General features: G+C 42.6%; 1 protein-coding gene across 1 annotated transcript in view; it reads right to left on the bottom strand.

Annotated features, from left to right (window-relative positions):
* Positions 1 to 6: 6 nt before the first annotated feature.
* Positions 7 to 19,352, bottom strand: part of nxn (nucleoredoxin) — a 103,104-nt gene continuing 83,758 nt past the window's right edge. The window contains exon 8 of the mRNA XM_061878285.1: positions 7 to 330. Within this exon, the coding sequence (XP_061734269.1) occupies positions 148 to 330 (183 nt within the window). The 3' untranslated portion in view covers positions 7 to 147. The remainder of the gene's footprint in view (positions 331 to 19,352) is intronic.

Here is a 19,352-nt window from a genome sequence, read left to right as displayed (position 1 = left end):
TGTAGGGAGTGTAGTCAATGCAAGGCACCACAGGAGGAGAGACTCCATGGAGGCAAAGAAAAGAGCTAAAAAGTCAATAAAAAAGTGAAGGAGGATGATGATGAAGAATCAAGTCCACTATCGTCTTCATATTTGGACTTCTGGGATTCAGATCGGCTCTGGTTTCAGCTTCTCGGCCAGAAAGTCGCCAACAAACTTCTCCACCACCGCCGGCGTGATTTCCTCCACGTCACGGACGTACTTGGCCCGGGCTGACATGTCAAGTATGGTGAGCAGCGGTGCGGCCTCCGGCAGGTTGGTGTAGTCCCGCAGAGAGTCACTCATGTCGTCCTGAGGGGGGACAGTGAGAGGGTGAATGAGACACCGAGGGGTTAACAGTGAGAGGGTGAATGAGACACCGAGGGGTTAACAGTGAGAGGGTGAATGAGACACTGAGGGGGAACAATGAGAGGGTGAATGAGACACTGAGGGGTTAACAAGGAGAGGGTGAATGAGACACTGAGGGGGGACAGTGAGAGGGTGAATGAGACACAGAGGGGTTAACAAGGAGAGGGTGAATGAGACACTGAGGGGGGACAGTGAGAGGGTGAATGAGACACTGAGGGGTTAACAAGGAGAGGGTGAATGAGACACTGAGGGGGGACAGTGAGAGGGTGAATGAGACACTGAGGGGTTAACAAGGAGAGGGTGAATGAGACACTGAGGGGGGACAGTGAGAGGGTGAATGAGACACTGAGGGGTTAACAAGGAGAGGGTGAATGAGACACTGAGGGGGGACAGTGAGAGGGTGAATGAGACACTGAGGGGTTAACAAGGAGAGGGTGAATGAGACACTGAGGGGGGACAGTGAGAGGGTGAATGAGACACTGAGGGGTTAACAAGGAGAGGGTGAATGAGACACTGAGGGGGGGACAGTGAGAGGGTGAATGAGACACTGAGGGGTTAACAAGGAGAGGGTGAATGAGACACTGAGGGGGGACAGTGAGAGGGTGAATGAGACACTGAGGGGTTAACAAGGAGAGGGTGAATGAGACACTGAGGGGGGACAGTGAGAGGGTGAATGAGACACTGAGGGGTTAACAAGGAGAGGGTGAATGAGACACTGAGGGGGGACAGTGAGAGGGTGAATGAGACACCGAGGGGGGACAGTGAGAGGGTGAATGAGACACTGAGGGGGGACAGTGAGAGGGTGAATGAGACACTGAGGGGTTAACAAGGAGAGGGTGAATGAGACACTGAGGGGGGGACAGTGAGAGGGTGAATGAGACACTGAGGGGTTAACAAGGAGAGGGTGAATGAGACACTGAGGGGGGACAGTGAAAGGGTGAATGAGACACTGAGGGGTTAACAAGGAGAGGGTGAATGAGACACTGAGGGGGGACAGTGAGAGGGTGAATGAGACACTGAGGGGGGACAGTGAGAGGGTGAATGAGACACTGAGGGGTTAACAAGGAGAGGGTGAATGAGACACTGAGGGGGGGACAGTGAGAGGGTGAATGAGACACTGAGGGGTTAACAAGGAGAGGGTGAATGAGACACTGAGGGGGGACAGTGAAAGGGTGAATGAGACACTGAGGGGTTAACAAGGAGAGGGTGAATGAGACACTGAGGGGGGACAGTGAGAGGGTGAATGAGACACTGAGGGGTTAACAAGGAGAGGGTGAATGAGACACTGAGGGGGGACAGTGAGAGGGTGAATGAGACACTGAGGGGTTAACAAGGAGAGGGTGAATGAGACACTGAGGGGGGACAGTGAGAGGGTGAATGAGACACTGAGGGGGAACAATGAGAGGGTGAATGAGACACTGAGGGGTTAACAAGGAGAGGGTGAATGAGACACTGAGGGGGGACAGTGAGAGGGTGAATGAGACACAGAGGGGTTAACAAGGAGAGGGTGAATGAGACACTGAGGGGGGACAGTGAGAGGGTGAATGAGACACTGAGGGGTTAACAAGGAGAGGGTGAATGAGACACTGAGGGGGGACAGTGAGAGGGTGAATGAGACACTGAGGGGTTAACAAGGAGAGGGTGAATGAGACACTGAGGGGGGACAGTGAGAGGGTGAATGAGACACTGAGGGGTTAACAAGGAGAGGGTGAATGAGACACTGAGGGGGGACAGTGAGAGGGTGAATGAGACACTGAGGGGTTAACAAGGAGAGGGTGAATGAGACACTGAGGGGGGGACAGTGAGAGGGTGAATGAGACACTGAGGGGTTAACAAGGAGAGGGTGAATGAGACACTGAGGGGGGACAGTGAGAGGGTGAATGAGACACTGAGGGGTTAACAAGGAGAGGGTGAATGAGACACTGAGGGGGGACAGTGAGAGGGTGAATGAGACACTGAGGGGTTAACAAGGAGAGGGTGAATGAGACACTGAGGGGGGACAGTGAGAGGGTGAATGAGACACCGAGGGGGGACAGTGAGAGGGTGAATGAGACACTGAGGGGTTAACAATGAGAGGGTGAATGAGACACTGAGGGGGGACAGTGAGAGGGTGAATGAGACACCGAGGGGTTAACAGTGAGAGGGTGAATGAGACACCGAGGGGTTAACAGTGAGAGGGTGAATGAGACACCGAGGGGTTAACAGTGAGAGGGTGAATGAGACACTGTGGGGAGACAGTGAGAGGGTGAATGAGACACTGAGGGGTTAACAAGGAGAGGGTGAATGAGACACTGAGGGGGGACAGTGAGAGGGTGAATGAGACACTGAGGGGTTAACAAGGAGAGGGTGAATGAGACACTGAGGGGGGACAGTGAGAGGGTGAATGAGACACCGAGGGGGGACAGTGAGAGGGTGAATGAGACACTGAGGGGTTAACAATGAGAGGGTGAATGAGACACTGAGGGGGGACAGTGAGAGGGTGAATGAGACACCGAGGGGTTAACAGTGAGAGGGTGAATGAGACACCGAGGGGTTAACAGTGAGAGGGTGAATGAGACACTGTGGGGGGACAGTGAGAGGGTGAATGAGACACTGAGGGGTTAACAAGGAGAGGGTGAATGAGACACTGAGGGGGGACAGTGAGAGGGTGAATGAGACACTGAGGGGTTAACAAGGAGAGGGTGAATGAGACACTGAGGGGGGACAGTGAGAGGGTGAATGAGACACTGAGGGGTTAACAATGAGAGGGTGAATGAGACACTGAGGGGGGACAGTGAGAGGGTGAATGAGACACCGAGGGGTTAACAGTGAGAGGGTGAATGAGACACTGTGGGGGGACAGTGAGAGGGTGAATGAGACACTGAGGGGTTAACAAGGAGAGGGTGAATGAGACACTGAGGGGGGTCAGTGAGAGGGTGAATGAGACACTGAGGGGTTAACAAGGAGAGGGTGAATGAGACACTGAGGGGGGGACAGTGAGAGGGTGAATGAGACACTGAGGGGTTAACAAGGAGAGGGTGAATGAGACACTGAGGGGGGACAGTGAGAGGGTGAATGAGACACAGAGGGGTTAACAGTGAGAGGGTGAATGAGACACTGAGGGGGGACAGTGAGAGGGTGAATGAGACACTGAGGGGTTAACAATGAGAGGGTGAATGAGACACTGAGGGGGGACAGTGAGAGGGTGAATGAGACACAGAGGGGTTAACAGTGAGAGGGTGAATGAGACACCGAGGGGTTAACAGTGAGAGGGTGAATGAGACACTGAGGGGGAACAGTGAGAGGGTGAATGAGACACTGAGGGAACAATGGTGACTTATTCCTGCCTCACTAAGATGATTATTCTCCTGCTTCAGTTTGTCTGAACACATTCAGCACTTCATGTTCAAAGATGGACTTCTTCTCAACAATCAATCATTCAATGTTTACTTATATAGCTCTAAATCACAAATGTCTCAAAGGGCTGCACAAGCTACAACCACACCCTTGGCTCAGATCCCACATCAGGGCAAGGAAAAACTCAACGCAATGGGATGACAATGAGAAACCTTGGAGGGGACCGCAGATGTGGTGCAATGGACGTCAAGTGGATCTAACATAATAGTGAGAGTCCAGTCCATAGTGGATCTAACATAATAGTGAGAGTCCAGTCCATAGTGGATCTAACATAATAGTGAGAGTCCAGTCCATAGTGGATCTAACATAATAGTGAGAGTCCAGTCCATAGTGGATCTAACATAATAGTGAGAGTCCAGTCCATAGTGGATCTAACATAATAGTGTGAGAGTCCAGTCCATAGTGGATCTAACATACTAGTGTGAGAGTCCAGTCCATAGTGGATCTAACATAATAGTGAGAGTCCAGTCCATAGTGGATCTAACATAATAGTGTGAGAGTCCAGTCCTTAGTGGATCTAACATAATAGTGTGAGAGTCCAGTCCATAGTGGATCTAACATAATAGTGTGAGAGACCAGTCCATAGTGGATCTAACATAATAGTGAGAGTCCAGTCCATAGTGGATCTAACATAATATTGTGAGAGTCCAGTCCATAGTGGATCTAACATAATAGTGAGAGTCCAGTCCATAGTGGATCTAACATAATAGTGTGAGAGTCCAGTCCTTAGTGGATCTAACATAATAGTGTGAGAGTCCAGTCCATAGTGGATCTAACATAATAGTGTGAGAGACCAGTCCATAGTGGATCTAACATAATAGTGAGGGTCCAGTCCATAGTGGATCTAACATAATATTGTGAGAGTCCAGTCCATAGTGGATCTAACATAATAGTGAGAGTCCAGTCCATAGTGGATCTAACATAATAGTGAGAGTCCAGTCCATAGTGGATCTAACATAATAGTGTGAGAGTCCAGTCCTTAGTGGATCTAACATAATAGTGTGAGAGTCCAGTCCATAGTGGATCTAACATAATAGTGTGAGAGACCAGTCCATAGTGGATCTAACATAATATTGTGAGAGTCCAGTCCATAGTGGATCTAACATAATATTGTGAGAGTCCAGTCCATAGTGGATCTAACATAATAGTGAGAGTCCAGTCCATAGTGGATCTAACATAATAGTGAGAGTCCAGTCCATAGTGGATCTAACATAATAGTGTGAGAGTCCAGTCCTTAGTGGATCTAACATAATAGTGTGAGAGTCCAGTCCATAGTGGATCTAACATAATAGTGTGAGAGACCAGTCCATAGTGGATCTAACATAATAGTGAGAGTCCAGTCCATAGTGGATCTAACATAATATTGTGAGAGTCCAGTCCATAGTGGATCTAACATAATAGTGAGAGTCCAGTCCATAGTGGATCTAACATAATAGTGAGAGTCCAGTCCATAGTGGATCTAACATAATAGTGTGAGAGTCCAGTCCTTAGTGGATCTAACATAATAGTGTGAGAGTCCAGTCCATAGTGGATCTAACATAATAGTGTGAGAGACCAGTCCATAGTGGATCTAACATAATAGTGAGAGTCCAGTCCATAGTGGATCTAACATAATATTGTGAGAGACCAGTCCATAGTGGATCTAACATAATAGTGAGAGTCCAGTCCATAGTGGATCTAACATAATATTGTGAGAGTCCAGTCCATAGTGGATCTAACATAATAGTGAGAGTCCAGTCCATAGTGGATCTAACATAATAGTGAGAGTCCAGTCCATAGTGGATCTAACATAATAGTGTGAGAGTCCAGTCCTTAGTGGATCTAACATAATAGTGTGAGAGTCCAGTCCTTAGTGGATCTAACATAATAGTGTGAGAGTCCAGTCCATAGTGGATCTAACATAATAGTGAGAGTCCAGTCCATAGTGGATCTAACATAATATTGTGAGAGTCCAGTCCATAGTGGATCTAACATAATAGTGAGAGTCCAGTCCATAGTGGATCTAACATAATAGTGAGAGTCCAGTCCATAGTGGATCTAACATAATAGTGTGAGAGTCCAGTCCTTAGTGGATCCAACATAATAGTGTGAGAGTCCAGTCCATAGTGGATCTAACATAATAGTGTGAGAGACCAGTCCATAGTGGATCTAACATAATAGTGAGAGTCCAGTCCATAGTGGATCTAACATAATATTGTGAGAGTCCAGTCCATAGTGGATCTAACATAATAGTGAGAGTCCAGTCCATAGTGGATCTAACATAATAGTGAGAGTCCAGTCCATAGTGGATCTAACATAATAGTGTGAGAGTCCAGTCCTTAGTGGATCTAACATAATAGTGTGAGAGTCCAGTCCATAGTGGATCTAACATAATAGTGTGAGAGTCCAGTCCATAGTGGATCTAACATACTAGTGTGAGAGTCCAGTCCATAGTGGATCTAACATAATAGTGAGAGTCCAGTCCATAGTGGATCTAACATAATAGTGTGAGAGTCCAGTCCTTAGTGGATCTAACATAATAGTGTGAGAGTCCAGTCCATAGTGGATCTAACATAATAGTGTGAGAGACCAGTCCATAGTGGATCTAACATAATAGTGAGAGTCCAGTCCATAGTGGATCTAACATAATATTGTGAGAGTCCAGTCCATAGTGGATCTAACATAATAGTGAGAGTCCAGTCCATAGTGGATCTAACATAATAGTGAGAGTCCAGTCCATAGTGGATCTAACATAATAGTGTGAGAGTCCAGTCCTTAGTGGATCTAACATAATAGTGTGAGAGTCCAGTCCATAGTGGATCTAACATAATAGTGTGAGAGACCAGTCCATAGTGGATCTAACATAATAGTGAGAGTCTAGTCCATAGTGGATCTAACATAATATTGTGAGAGTCCGGTCCATAGTGGATCTAACATAATAGTGAGAGTCCAGTCCATAGTGGATCTAACATAATAGTGAGAGTCCAGTCCATAGTGGATCTAGCATAATAGTGAGAGTCCAGTCCATAGTGGATCTAACATAATAGTGTGAGAGTCCAGTCCTTAGTGGATCTAACATAATAGTGTGAGAGTCCAGTCCATAGTGGATCTAACATAATAGTGTGAGAGACCAGTCCATAGTGGATCTAACATAATATTGTGAGAGTCCAGTCCATAGTGGATCTAACATAATATTGTGAGAGTCCAGTCCATAGTGGATCTAACATAATAGTGAGAGTCCAGTCCATAGTGGATCTAACATAATAGTGAGAGTCCAGTCCATAGTGGATCTAGCATAATAGTGAGAGTCCAGTCCATAGTGGATCTAACATAATAGTGTGAGAGTCCAGTCCTTAGTGGATCTAACATAATAGTGTGAGAGTCCAGTCCATAGTGGATCTAACATAATAGTGTGAGAGACCAGTCCATAGTGGATCTAACATAATATTGTGAGAGTCCAGTCCATAGTGGATCTAACATAATAGTGAGGGTCCAGTCCATAGTGGATCTAACATAATATTGTGAGAGTCCAGTCCATAGTGGATCTAACATAATAGTGAGAGTCCAGTCCATAGTGGATCTAACATAATAGTGAGAGTCCAGTCCATAGTGGATCTAACATAATAGTGTGAGAGTCCAGTCCTTAGTGGATCTAACATAATAGTGTGAGAGTCCAGTCCATAGTGGATCTAACATAATAGTGTGAGAGACCAGTCCATAGTGGATCTAACATAATATTGTGAGAGTCCAGTCCATAGTGGATCTAACATAATATTGTGAGAGTCCAGTCCATAGTGGATCTAACATAATAGTGAGAGTCCAGTCCATAGTGGATCTAACATAATAGTGAGAGTCCAGTCCATAGTGGATCTAACATAATAGTGTGAGAGTCCAGTCCTTAGTGGATCTAACATAATAGTGTGAGAGTCCAGTCCATAGTGGATCTAACATAATAGTGTGAGAGACCAGTCCATAGTGGATCTAACATAATAGTGAGAGTCCAGTCCATAGTGGATCTAACATAATATTGTGAGAGTCCAGTCCATAGTGGATCTAACATAATAGTGAGAGTCCAGTCCATAGTGGATCTAACATAATAGTGAGAGTCCAGTCCATAGTGGATCTAACATAATAGTGTGAGAGTCCAGTCCTTAGTGGATCTAACATAATAGTGTGAGAGTCCAGTCCATAGTGGATCTAACATAATAGTGTGAGAGACCAGTCCATAGTGGATCTAACATAATAGTGAGAGTCCAGTCCATAGTGGATCTAACATAATATTGTGAGAGTCCAGTCCATAGTGGATCTAACATAATAGTGAGAGTCCAGTCCATAGTGGATCTAACATAATAGTGTGAGAGTCCAGTCCATAGTGGATCTAACATAATAGTGAGAGTCCAGTCCATAGTGGATCTAACATAATAGTGTGAGAGTCCAGTCCTTAGTGGATCTAACATAATAGTGTGAGAGTCCAGTCCATAGTGGATCTAACATAATAGTGAGAGTCCAGTCCATAGTGGATCTAACATAATATTGTGAGAGTCCAGTCCATAGTGGATCTAACATAATAGTGAGAGTCCAGTCCATAGTGGATCTAACATAATAGTGAGAGTCCAGTCCATAGTGGATCTAACATAATAGTGTGAGAGTCCAGTCCTTAGTGGATCCAACATAATAGTGTGAGAGTCCAGTCCATAGTGGATCTAACATAATAGTGTGAGAGACCAGTCCATAGTGGATCTAACATAATAGTGAGAGTCCAGTCCATAGTGGATCTAACATAATATTGTGAGAGTCCAGTCCATAGTGGATCTAACATAATAGTGAGAGTCCAGTCCATAGTGGATCTAACATAATAGTGAGAGTCCAGTCCATAGTGGATCTAACATAATAGTGTGAGAGTCCAGTCCTTAGTGGATCTAACATAATAGTGTGAGAGTCCAGTCCATAGTGGATCTAACATAATAGTGTGAGAGTCCAGTCCATAGTGGATCTAACATACTAGTGTGAGAGTCCAGTCCATAGTGGATCTAACATAATAGTGAGAGTCCAGTCCATAGTGGATCTAACATAATAGTGTGAGAGTCCAGTCCTTAGTGGATCTAACATAATAGTGTGAGAGTCCAGTCCATAGTGGATCTAACATAATAGTGTGAGAGACCAGTCCATAGTGGATCTAACATAATAGTGAGAGTCCAGTCCATAGTGGATCTAACATAATATTGTGAGAGTCCAGTCCATAGTGGATCTAACATAATAGTGAGAGTCCAGTCCATAGTGGATCTAACATAATAGTGAGAGTCCAGTCCATAGTGGATCTAACATAATAGTGTGAGAGTCCAGTCCTTAGTGGATCTAACATAATAGTGTGAGAGTCCAGTCCATAGTGGATCTAACATAATAGTGTGAGAGACCAGTCCATAGTGGATCTAACATAATAGTGAGAGTCTAGTCCATAGTGGATCTAACATAATATTGTGAGAGTCCGGTCCATAGTGGATCTAACATAATAGTGAGAGTCCAGTCCATAGTGGATCTAACATAATAGTGAGAGTCCAGTCCATAGTGGATCTAGCATAATAGTGAGAGTCCAGTCCATAGTGGATCTAACATAATAGTGTGAGAGTCCAGTCCTTAGTGGATCTAACATAATAGTGTGAGAGTCCAGTCCATAGTGGATCTAACATAATAGTGTGAGAGACCAGTCCATAGTGGATCTAACATAATATTGTGAGAGTCCAGTCCATAGTGGATCTAACATAATATTGTGAGAGTCCAGTCCATAGTGGATCTAACATAATAGTGAGAGTCCAGTCCATAGTGGATCTAACATAATAGTGAGAGTCCAGTCCATAGTGGATCTAGCATAATAGTGAGAGTCCAGTCCATAGTGGATCTAACATAATAGTGTGAGAGTCCAGTCCTTAGTGGATCTAACATAATAGTGTGAGAGTCCAGTCCATAGTGGATCTAACATAATAGTGTGAGAGACCAGTCCATAGTGGATCTAACATAATATTGTGAGAGTCCAGTCCATAGTGGATCTAACATAATAGTGAGGGTCCAGTCCATAGTGGATCTAACATAATATTGTGAGAGTCCAGTCCATAGTGGATCTAACATAATAGTGAGAGTCCAGTCCATAGTGGATCTAACATAATAGTGAGAGTCCAGTCCATAGTGGATCTAACATAATAGTGTGAGAGTCCAGTCCTTAGTGGATCTAACATAATAGTGTGAGAGTCCAGTCCATAGTGGATCTAACATAATAGTGTGAGAGACCAGTCCATAGTGGATCTAACATAACATTGTGAGAGTCCAGTCCATAGTGGATCTAACATAATATTGTGAGAGTCCAGTCCATAGTGGATCTAACATAATAGTGAGAGTCCAGTCCATAGTGGATCTAACATAATAGTGAGAGTCCAGTCCATAGTGGATCTAACATAATAGTGTGAGAGTCCAGTCCTTAGTGGATCTAACATAATAGTGTGAGAGTCCAGTCCATAGTGGATCTAACATAATAGTGTGAGAGACCAGTCCATAGTGGATCTAACATAATAGTGAGAGTCCAGTCCATAGTGGATCTAACATAATATTGTGAGAGTCCAGTCCATAGTGGATCTAACATAATAGTGAGAGTCCAGTCCATAGTGGATCTAACATAATAGTGAGAGTCCAGTCCATAGTGGATCTAACATAATAGTGTGAGAGTCCAGTCCTTAGTGGATCTAACATAATAGTGTGAGAGTCCAGTCCATAGTGGATCTAACATAATAGTGTGAGAGACCAGTCCATAGTGGATCTAACATAATAGTGAGAGTCCAGTCCATAGTGGATCTAACATAATATTGTGAGAGTCCAGTCCATAGTGGATCTAACATAATAGTGAGAGTCCAGTCCATAGTGGATCTAACATAATAGTGTGAGAGTCCAGTCCATAGTGGATCTAACATAATAGTGAGAGTCCAGTCCATAGTGGATCTAACATAATAGTGTGAGAGTCCAGTCCTTAGTGGATCTAACATAATAGTGTGAGAGTCCAGTCCATAGTGGATCTAACATAATAGTGAGAGTCCAGTCCATAGTGGATCTAACATAATATTGTGAGAGTCCAGTCCATAGTGGATCTAACATAATAGTGAGAGTCCAGTCCATAGTGGATCTAACATAATAGTGAGAGTCCAGTCCATAGTGGATCTAACATAATAGTGTGAGAGTCCAGTCCTTAGTGGATCCAACATAATAGTGTGAGAGTCCAGTCCATAGTGGATCTAACATAATAGTGTGAGAGACCAGTCCATAGTGGATCTAACATAATAGTGAGAGTCCAGTCCATAGTGGATCTAACATAATATTGTGAGAGTCCAGTCCATAGTGGATCTAACATAATAGTGAGAGTCCAGTCCATAGTGGATCTAACATAATAGTGAGAGTCCAGTCCATAGTGGATCTAACATAATAGTGTGAGAGTCCAGTCCTTAGTGGATCTAACATAATAGTGTGAGAGTCCAGTCCATAGTGGATCTAACATAATAGTGTGAGAAACCAGTCCATAGTGGATCTAACATAATAGTGAGAGTCCAGTCCATAGTGGATCTAACATAATATTGTGAGAGTCCAGTCCATAGTGGATCTAACATAATAGTGAGAGTCCAGTCCATAGTGGATCTAACATAATAGTGAGAGTCCAGTCCATAGTGGATCTAACATAATAGTGTGAGAGTCCAGTCCTTAGTGGATCTAACATAATAGTGTGAGAGTCCAGTCCATAGTGGATCTAACATAATAGTGTGAGAGACCAGTCCATAGTGGATCTAACATAATAGTGAGAGTCTAGTCCATAGTGGATCTAACATAATATTGTGAGAGTCCGGTCCATAGTGGATCTAACATAATAGTGAGAGTCCAGTCCATAGTGGATCTAACATAATAGTGAGAGTCCAGTCCATAGTGGATCTAGCATAATAGTGAGAGTCCAGTCCATAGTGGATCTAACATAATAGTGTGAGAGTCCAGTCCTTAGTGGATCTAACATAATAGTGTGAGAGTCCAGTCCATAGTGGATCTAACATAATAGTGTGAGAGACCAGTCCATAGTGGATCTAACATAATAGTGAGAGTCCAGTCCATAGTGGATCTAACATAATAGTGTGAGAGTCCAGTCCTTAGTGGATCCAACATAATAGTGTGAGAGTCCAGTCCATAGTGGATCTAACATAATAGTGTGAGAGACCAGTCCATAGTGGATCTAACATAATAGTGAGAGTCCAGTCCATAGTGGATCTAACATAATATTGTGAGAGTCCAGTCCATAGTGGATCTAACATAATAGTGAGAGTCCAGTCCATAGTGGATCTAACATAATAGTGAGAGTCCAGTCCATAGTGGATCTAACATAATAGTGTGAGAGTCCAGTCCTTAGTGGATCTAACATAATAGTGTGAGAGTCCAGTCCATAGTGGATCTAACATAATAGTGTGAGAGACCAGTCCATAGTGGATCTAACATAATAGTGAGAGTCCAGTCCATAGTGGATCTAACATAATATTGTGAGAGTCCAGTCCATAGTGGATCTAACATAATAGTGAGAGTCCAGTCCATAGTGGATCTAACATAATAGTGAGAGTCCAGTCCATAGTGGATCTAACATAATAGTGTGAGAGTCCAGTCCTTAGTGGATCTAACATAATAGTGTGAGAGTCCAGTCCATAGTGGATCTAACATAATAGTGTGAGAGACCAGTCCATAGTGGATCTAACATAATAGTGAGAGTCCAGTCCATAGTGGATCTAACATAATATTGTGAGAGTCCAGTCCATAGTGGATCTAACATAATAGTGAGAGTCCAGTCCATAGTGGATCTAACATAATAGTGAGAGTCCAGTCCATAGTGGATCTAACATAATAGTGAGAGTCCAGTCCATAGTGGATCTAACATAATAGTGTGAGAGTCCAGTCCTTAGTGGATCTAACATAATAGTGTGAGAGTCCAGTCCATAGTGGATCTAACATAATATTGTGAGAGTCCAGTCCATAGTGGATCTAACATAATAGTGAGAGTCCAGTCCATAGTGGATCTAACATAATAGTGAGAGTCCAGTCCATAGTGGATCTAACATAATAGTATGAGAGTCCAGTCCATAGTGGATCTAACATAATATTGTGAGAGTCCAGTCCATAGTGGATCTAACATAATAGTGAGAGTCCAGTCCATAGTGGATCTAACATAATAGTGAGAGTCCAGTCCATAGTGGATCTAACATAATAGTGTGAGAGTCCAGTCCACAGTGGATCTAACATAATAGTGAGAGTCCAGTCCATAGTGGATCTAACATAATAGTAAGAGTCCAGTCCATAGTGGATCTAACATAATAGTGAGAGTCCAGTCCATAGTGGATCTAACATAATAGTGAGAGTCCAGTCCATAGTGGATCTAACATAATAGTGTGAGAGTCCAGTCCTTAGTGGATCTAACATAATAGTGTGAGAGTCCAGTCCATAGTGGATCTAACATAATAGTGAGAGTCCAGTCCATAGTGGATCCAACATAATAGTGAGAGTCCAGTCCATAGTGGATCTAACATAATAGTGAGAGTCCAGTCCATAGTGGATCTAACATAATAGTGAGAGTCCAGTCCATAGTGGATCTAACATAATAGTGTGAGAGTCCAGTCCTTAGTGGATCTAACATAATAGTGAGAGTCCAGTCCATAGTGGATCTAACATAATAGTAAGAGTCCAGTCCATAGTGGATCTAACATAATAGTGAGAGTCCAGTCCATAGTGGACCTTGAGTTGAACACTGGTCTAAGATGTCCCTAAGACATCATACTGACTTCATTTATAAACTCCTTTAAAAAGAAGCACAGTTGCAGAACAAAGAAATAAGAGACAGACTACAAATAACATAATAAAATACAGATTGAAAAAGTAAACACAAATGATCTTAAGAACAATTTGTTAGATAAAAGCAGTTAAAAAGTTCAAAACAATGAGTGATTCGTTTGTGTGACTGAATGTGTTCCGGCACATTTTTTCTACTGTTTGTCTGCAGTGTTTGAATACTAAATATTCTGCTGATGTACAGTTTGAATCTACCGTGAAGTCTTCATGAGGGATAACACGCATGTACAGTATATGACACACATGTACAGTATACGACACGCATGTGCAGTATATGACACGCATGTACAGTATATAACACGCATGTACAGTATACGACACGCATGTGCAGTATACGACACGCATGTGCAGTATATGACACGCATGTGCAGTATACGACACGCATGTACAGTATACGACACGCATGTGCAGTATATGACACGCATGTACAGTATATAACACGCATGTACAGTATACGACACGCATGTGCAGTATACGACACGCATGTGCAGTATATGACACGCATGTGCAGTATACGACACGCATGTACAGTATACGACACGCATGTACAGTATACGACACGCATGTGCAGTATACGACACGCATGTACAGTATATGACACGCATGTGCAGTATACGACACGCATGTGCAGTATACGACACGCATGTACAGTATATGACACGCATGTACAGTATATGACACGCATGTACAGTATATGACACGCATGTGCAGTATATGACACGCATGTGCAGTGTATGACACGCATGTGCAGTGTATGACACGCATGTACAGTATACGACACGCATGTGCAGTATACGACACGCATGTACAGTATATGACACGCATGTGCAGTATACGACACGCATGTGCAGTATACGACACGCATGTACAGTATATGACACGCATGTACAGTATATGACACGCATGTACAGTATATGACACGCATGTGCAGTATATGACACGCATGTGCAGTGTATGACACGCATGTGCAGTGTATGACACGCATGTACAGTATATGACACACATGTACAGTATATGACACGCATGTACAGTATATGACACGCATGTACAGTATATAACACGCATGTGCAGTATATGACACGCATGTGCAGTATATGACACGCATGTGCAGTATATGACACGCATGTACAGTATATGACACGCATGTGCAGTATATGACACGCATGTGCAGTATATGACACGCATGTGCAGTATATGACACGCATGTACAGTATATAACACGCATGTACAGTATATGACACGCATGTACAGTATATGACACGCATGTGCAGTATATGACACGCATGTGCAGTATATGACACGCATGTGCAGTATATGACACGCATGTACAGTATATGACACGCATGTGCAGTATATGACACGCATGTGCAGTATATGACACGCATGTGCAGTATATGACACGCATGTACAGTATATGACACGCATGTACAGTATATGACACGCATGTACAGTATATGACACGCATGTACAGTATATGACACGCATGTACAGTATATAACACGCATGTACAGTATATAACACGCATGTGCAGTACATGACACGCATGTGCAGTACATGACACGCATGTACAGTGTATGACACGCATGTACAGTGTATGACACGCATGTACAGTGTATGACACGCATGTACAGTATATGACACGCATGTACAGTATATGACACGCATGTACAGTATATGACACGCATGTACAGTATATAACACGCATGTACAGTATATAACACGCATGTGCAGTATATGACACGCATGTACAGTATATGACACGCATGTACAGTATATGACACGCATGTACAGTATATGACACGCATGTACAGTATATGACACGCATGTACAGTATATGACACGCATGTACAGTATATGACACGCATGTACAGTATATGACACGCATGTACAGTATATAACACGCATGTACAGTATATGACACGCATGTACAGTATATAACACGCATGTACAGTATATGACACGCATGTACAGTATATGACACGCATGTACAGTATATGACACGCATGTACAGTATATGACACGCATGTACAGTATATGACACGCATGTACAGTATATGACACGCATGTACAGTATATAACACGCATGTACAGTATATGACACGCATGTACAGTATATAACACGCATGTACAGTATATGACACGCATGTACAGTATATGACACGCATGTACAGTATATGACACGCATGTACAGTATATGACACGCATGTACAGTATATAACACGCATGTACAGTATATAACACGCATGTGCAGTATATGACACGCATGTGCAGTATATGACACGCATGTACAGTATATGACACGCATGTACAGTATATGACACGCATGTACAGTATATGACACGCATGTACAGTATATGACACGCATGTACAGTATATAACACGCATGTGCAGTATATGACACGCATGTACAGTATATGACACGCATGTACAGTATATGACACGCATGTACAGTATATGACACGCATGTACAGTATATGACACGCATGTACAGTATATGACACGCATGTACAGTATATAACACGCATGTACAGTATATGACACGCATGTACAGTATATAACACGCATGTACAGTATATAACACGCATGTACAGTATATAACACGCATGTGCAGTATATGACACGCATGTACAGTATATGACACGCATGTACAGTATATGACACGCATGTACAGTATATGACACGCATGTACAGTATATGACACGCATGTGCAGTATATGACACGCATGTGCAGTGTATGACACGCATGTGCAGTATATGACACGCATGTACAGTATATGACACACATGTACAGTATATGACACGCATGTACAGTATATGACACGCATGTACAGTATATGACACGCATGTACAGTATATAACACGCATGTACAGTATATGACACGCATGTACAGTATATGACACGCATGTACAGTATATGACACGCATGTACAGTATATGACACGCATGTACAGTATATGACACGCATGTACAGTATATAACACGCATGTACAGTATATAACACGCATGTGCAGTATATGACACGCATGTGCAGTATATGACACGCATGTACAGTATATGACATGCATGTACAGTATATGACACGCATGTACAGTATATGACACACATGTACAGTATATGACACGCATGTGCAGTATATGACATGCATGTACAGTATATGACATGCATGTACAGTATATGACATGCATGTACAGTATATAACATGCATGTACAGTATACAACACGCATGTACAGTATATGACATGCATGTACAGTATATGACATGCATGTACAGTATATGACACACATGTACAGTATATGACACGCATGTACAGTATATGACACGCATGTACAGTATATGACATGCATGTACAGTATATGACACGCATGTACAGTATATAACATGCATGTACAGTATATAACATGCATGTACAGTATATGACACGCATGTACAGTATATGACACGCATGTACAGTATATGACACGCATGCACAGTATATGACACGCATGTACAGTATATGACACGCATGTACAGTATATGACACGCATGTACAGTATATGACACGCATGTACAGTATATGACACGCATGTACAGTATATGACACGCATGTACAGTATATGACACGCATGTACAGTATATGACACGCATGTACAGTATATAACACGCATGTACAGTATATAACACGCATGTGCAGTATATGACACGCATGTACAGTATATGACACGCATGTACAGTATATAACACGCATGTACAGTATATGACACGCATGTACAGTATATGACACGCATGTACAGTATATGACACGCATGTACAGTATATAACACGCATGTGCAGTATATGACACGCATGTACAGTATATGACACGCATGTACAGTATATGACACGCATGTACAGTATATGACACGCATGTACAGTATATGACACACATGTACAGTATATGACACGCATGTACAGTATATGACACACATGTACAGTATATGACACGCATGTACAGTATATGACACGCATGTACAGTATATAACACGCATGTACAGTATATAACACGCATGTACAGTATATGACACGCATGTGCAGTATATGACACGCATGTACAGTATATGACACGCATGTACAGTATATGACACGCATGTACAGTATATGACACACATGTACAGTATATGACACGCATGTACAGTATATGACATGCATGTACAGTATATAACATGCATGTACAGTATACGACACGCATGTACAGTATATGACACGCATGTACAGTATATGACACGCATGTACAGTATATGACACGCATGTACAGTATATGACACGCATGTACAGTATATGACACGCATGTACCGTATATAACACACATGTACAGTATATAACACGCATGTACAGTATATAACACACATGTACAGTATATAACACGCATGTACAGTATATAACACGCATGTACAGTATATAACACGCATGTACAGTATATAACACGCATGTACAGTATATGACATGCATGTACAGTATATGACACACATGTACAGTATATGACACGCATGTACAGTATATAACACGCATGTGCAGTATATGACACGCATGTACAGTATATGACATGCATGTACAGTATATGACACGCATGTACAGTATATAACATGCATGTACAGTATATAACATGCATGTACAGTATATGACACGCATGTACAGTATATGACACGCATGTACAGTATATGACACGCATGCACAGTATATGACACGCATGTACAGTATATGACACGCATGTACAGTATATGACACGCATGTACAGTATATGACACGCATGTACAGTATATGACACGCATGTACAGTATATGACACGCATGTACAGTATATGACACGCATGTACAGTATATGACACGCATGTACAGTATATGACACGCATGTACAGTATATAACACGCATGTACAGTATATAACACGCATGTGCAGTATATGACACGCATGTACAGTATATGACACGCATGTACAGTATATAACACGCATGTACAGTATATGACACGCATGTACAGTATATGACACGCATGTACAGTATATGACACGCATGTACAGTATATAACACGCATGTGCAGTATATGACACGCATGTACAGTATATGACACGCATGTACAGTATATGACACGCATGTACAGTATATGACACGCATGTACAGTATATGACACACATGTACAGTATATGACACGCATGTACAGTATATGACACACATGTACAGTATATGACACGCATGTACAGTATATGACACGCATGTACAGTATATAACACGCATGTACAGTATATAACACGCATGTACAGTATATGACACGCATGTGCAGTATATGACACGCATGTACAGTATATGACACGCATGTACAGTATATGACACGCATGTACAGTGTATGACACGCATGTACAGTATATGACACGCATGTACAGTATATGAAACGCATGTACAGTATATGACACGCATGTACAGTATATGACACGCATGTACAGTATATGACACGCATGTACAGTATATGACACGCATGTACAGTATATGACACGCATGTACAGTATATGACACGCATGTACAGTATATGACATGCATGTACAGTATATAACATGCATGTACAGTATACGACACGCATGTACAGTATATGACACGCATGTACAGTATATGACACGCATGTACAGTATATGACACGCATGTACAGTATATGACACGCATGTACAGTATATGACACGCA

Source organism: Nerophis ophidion, linkage group LG18 (assembly GCF_033978795.1).
Source record: "Nerophis ophidion isolate RoL-2023_Sa linkage group LG18, RoL_Noph_v1.0, whole genome shotgun sequence".
Classification (NCBI taxonomy): domain Eukaryota; kingdom Metazoa; phylum Chordata; class Actinopteri; order Syngnathiformes; family Syngnathidae; genus Nerophis; species Nerophis ophidion.
This window is presented reverse-complemented; position numbering and strand designations above follow the sequence as displayed.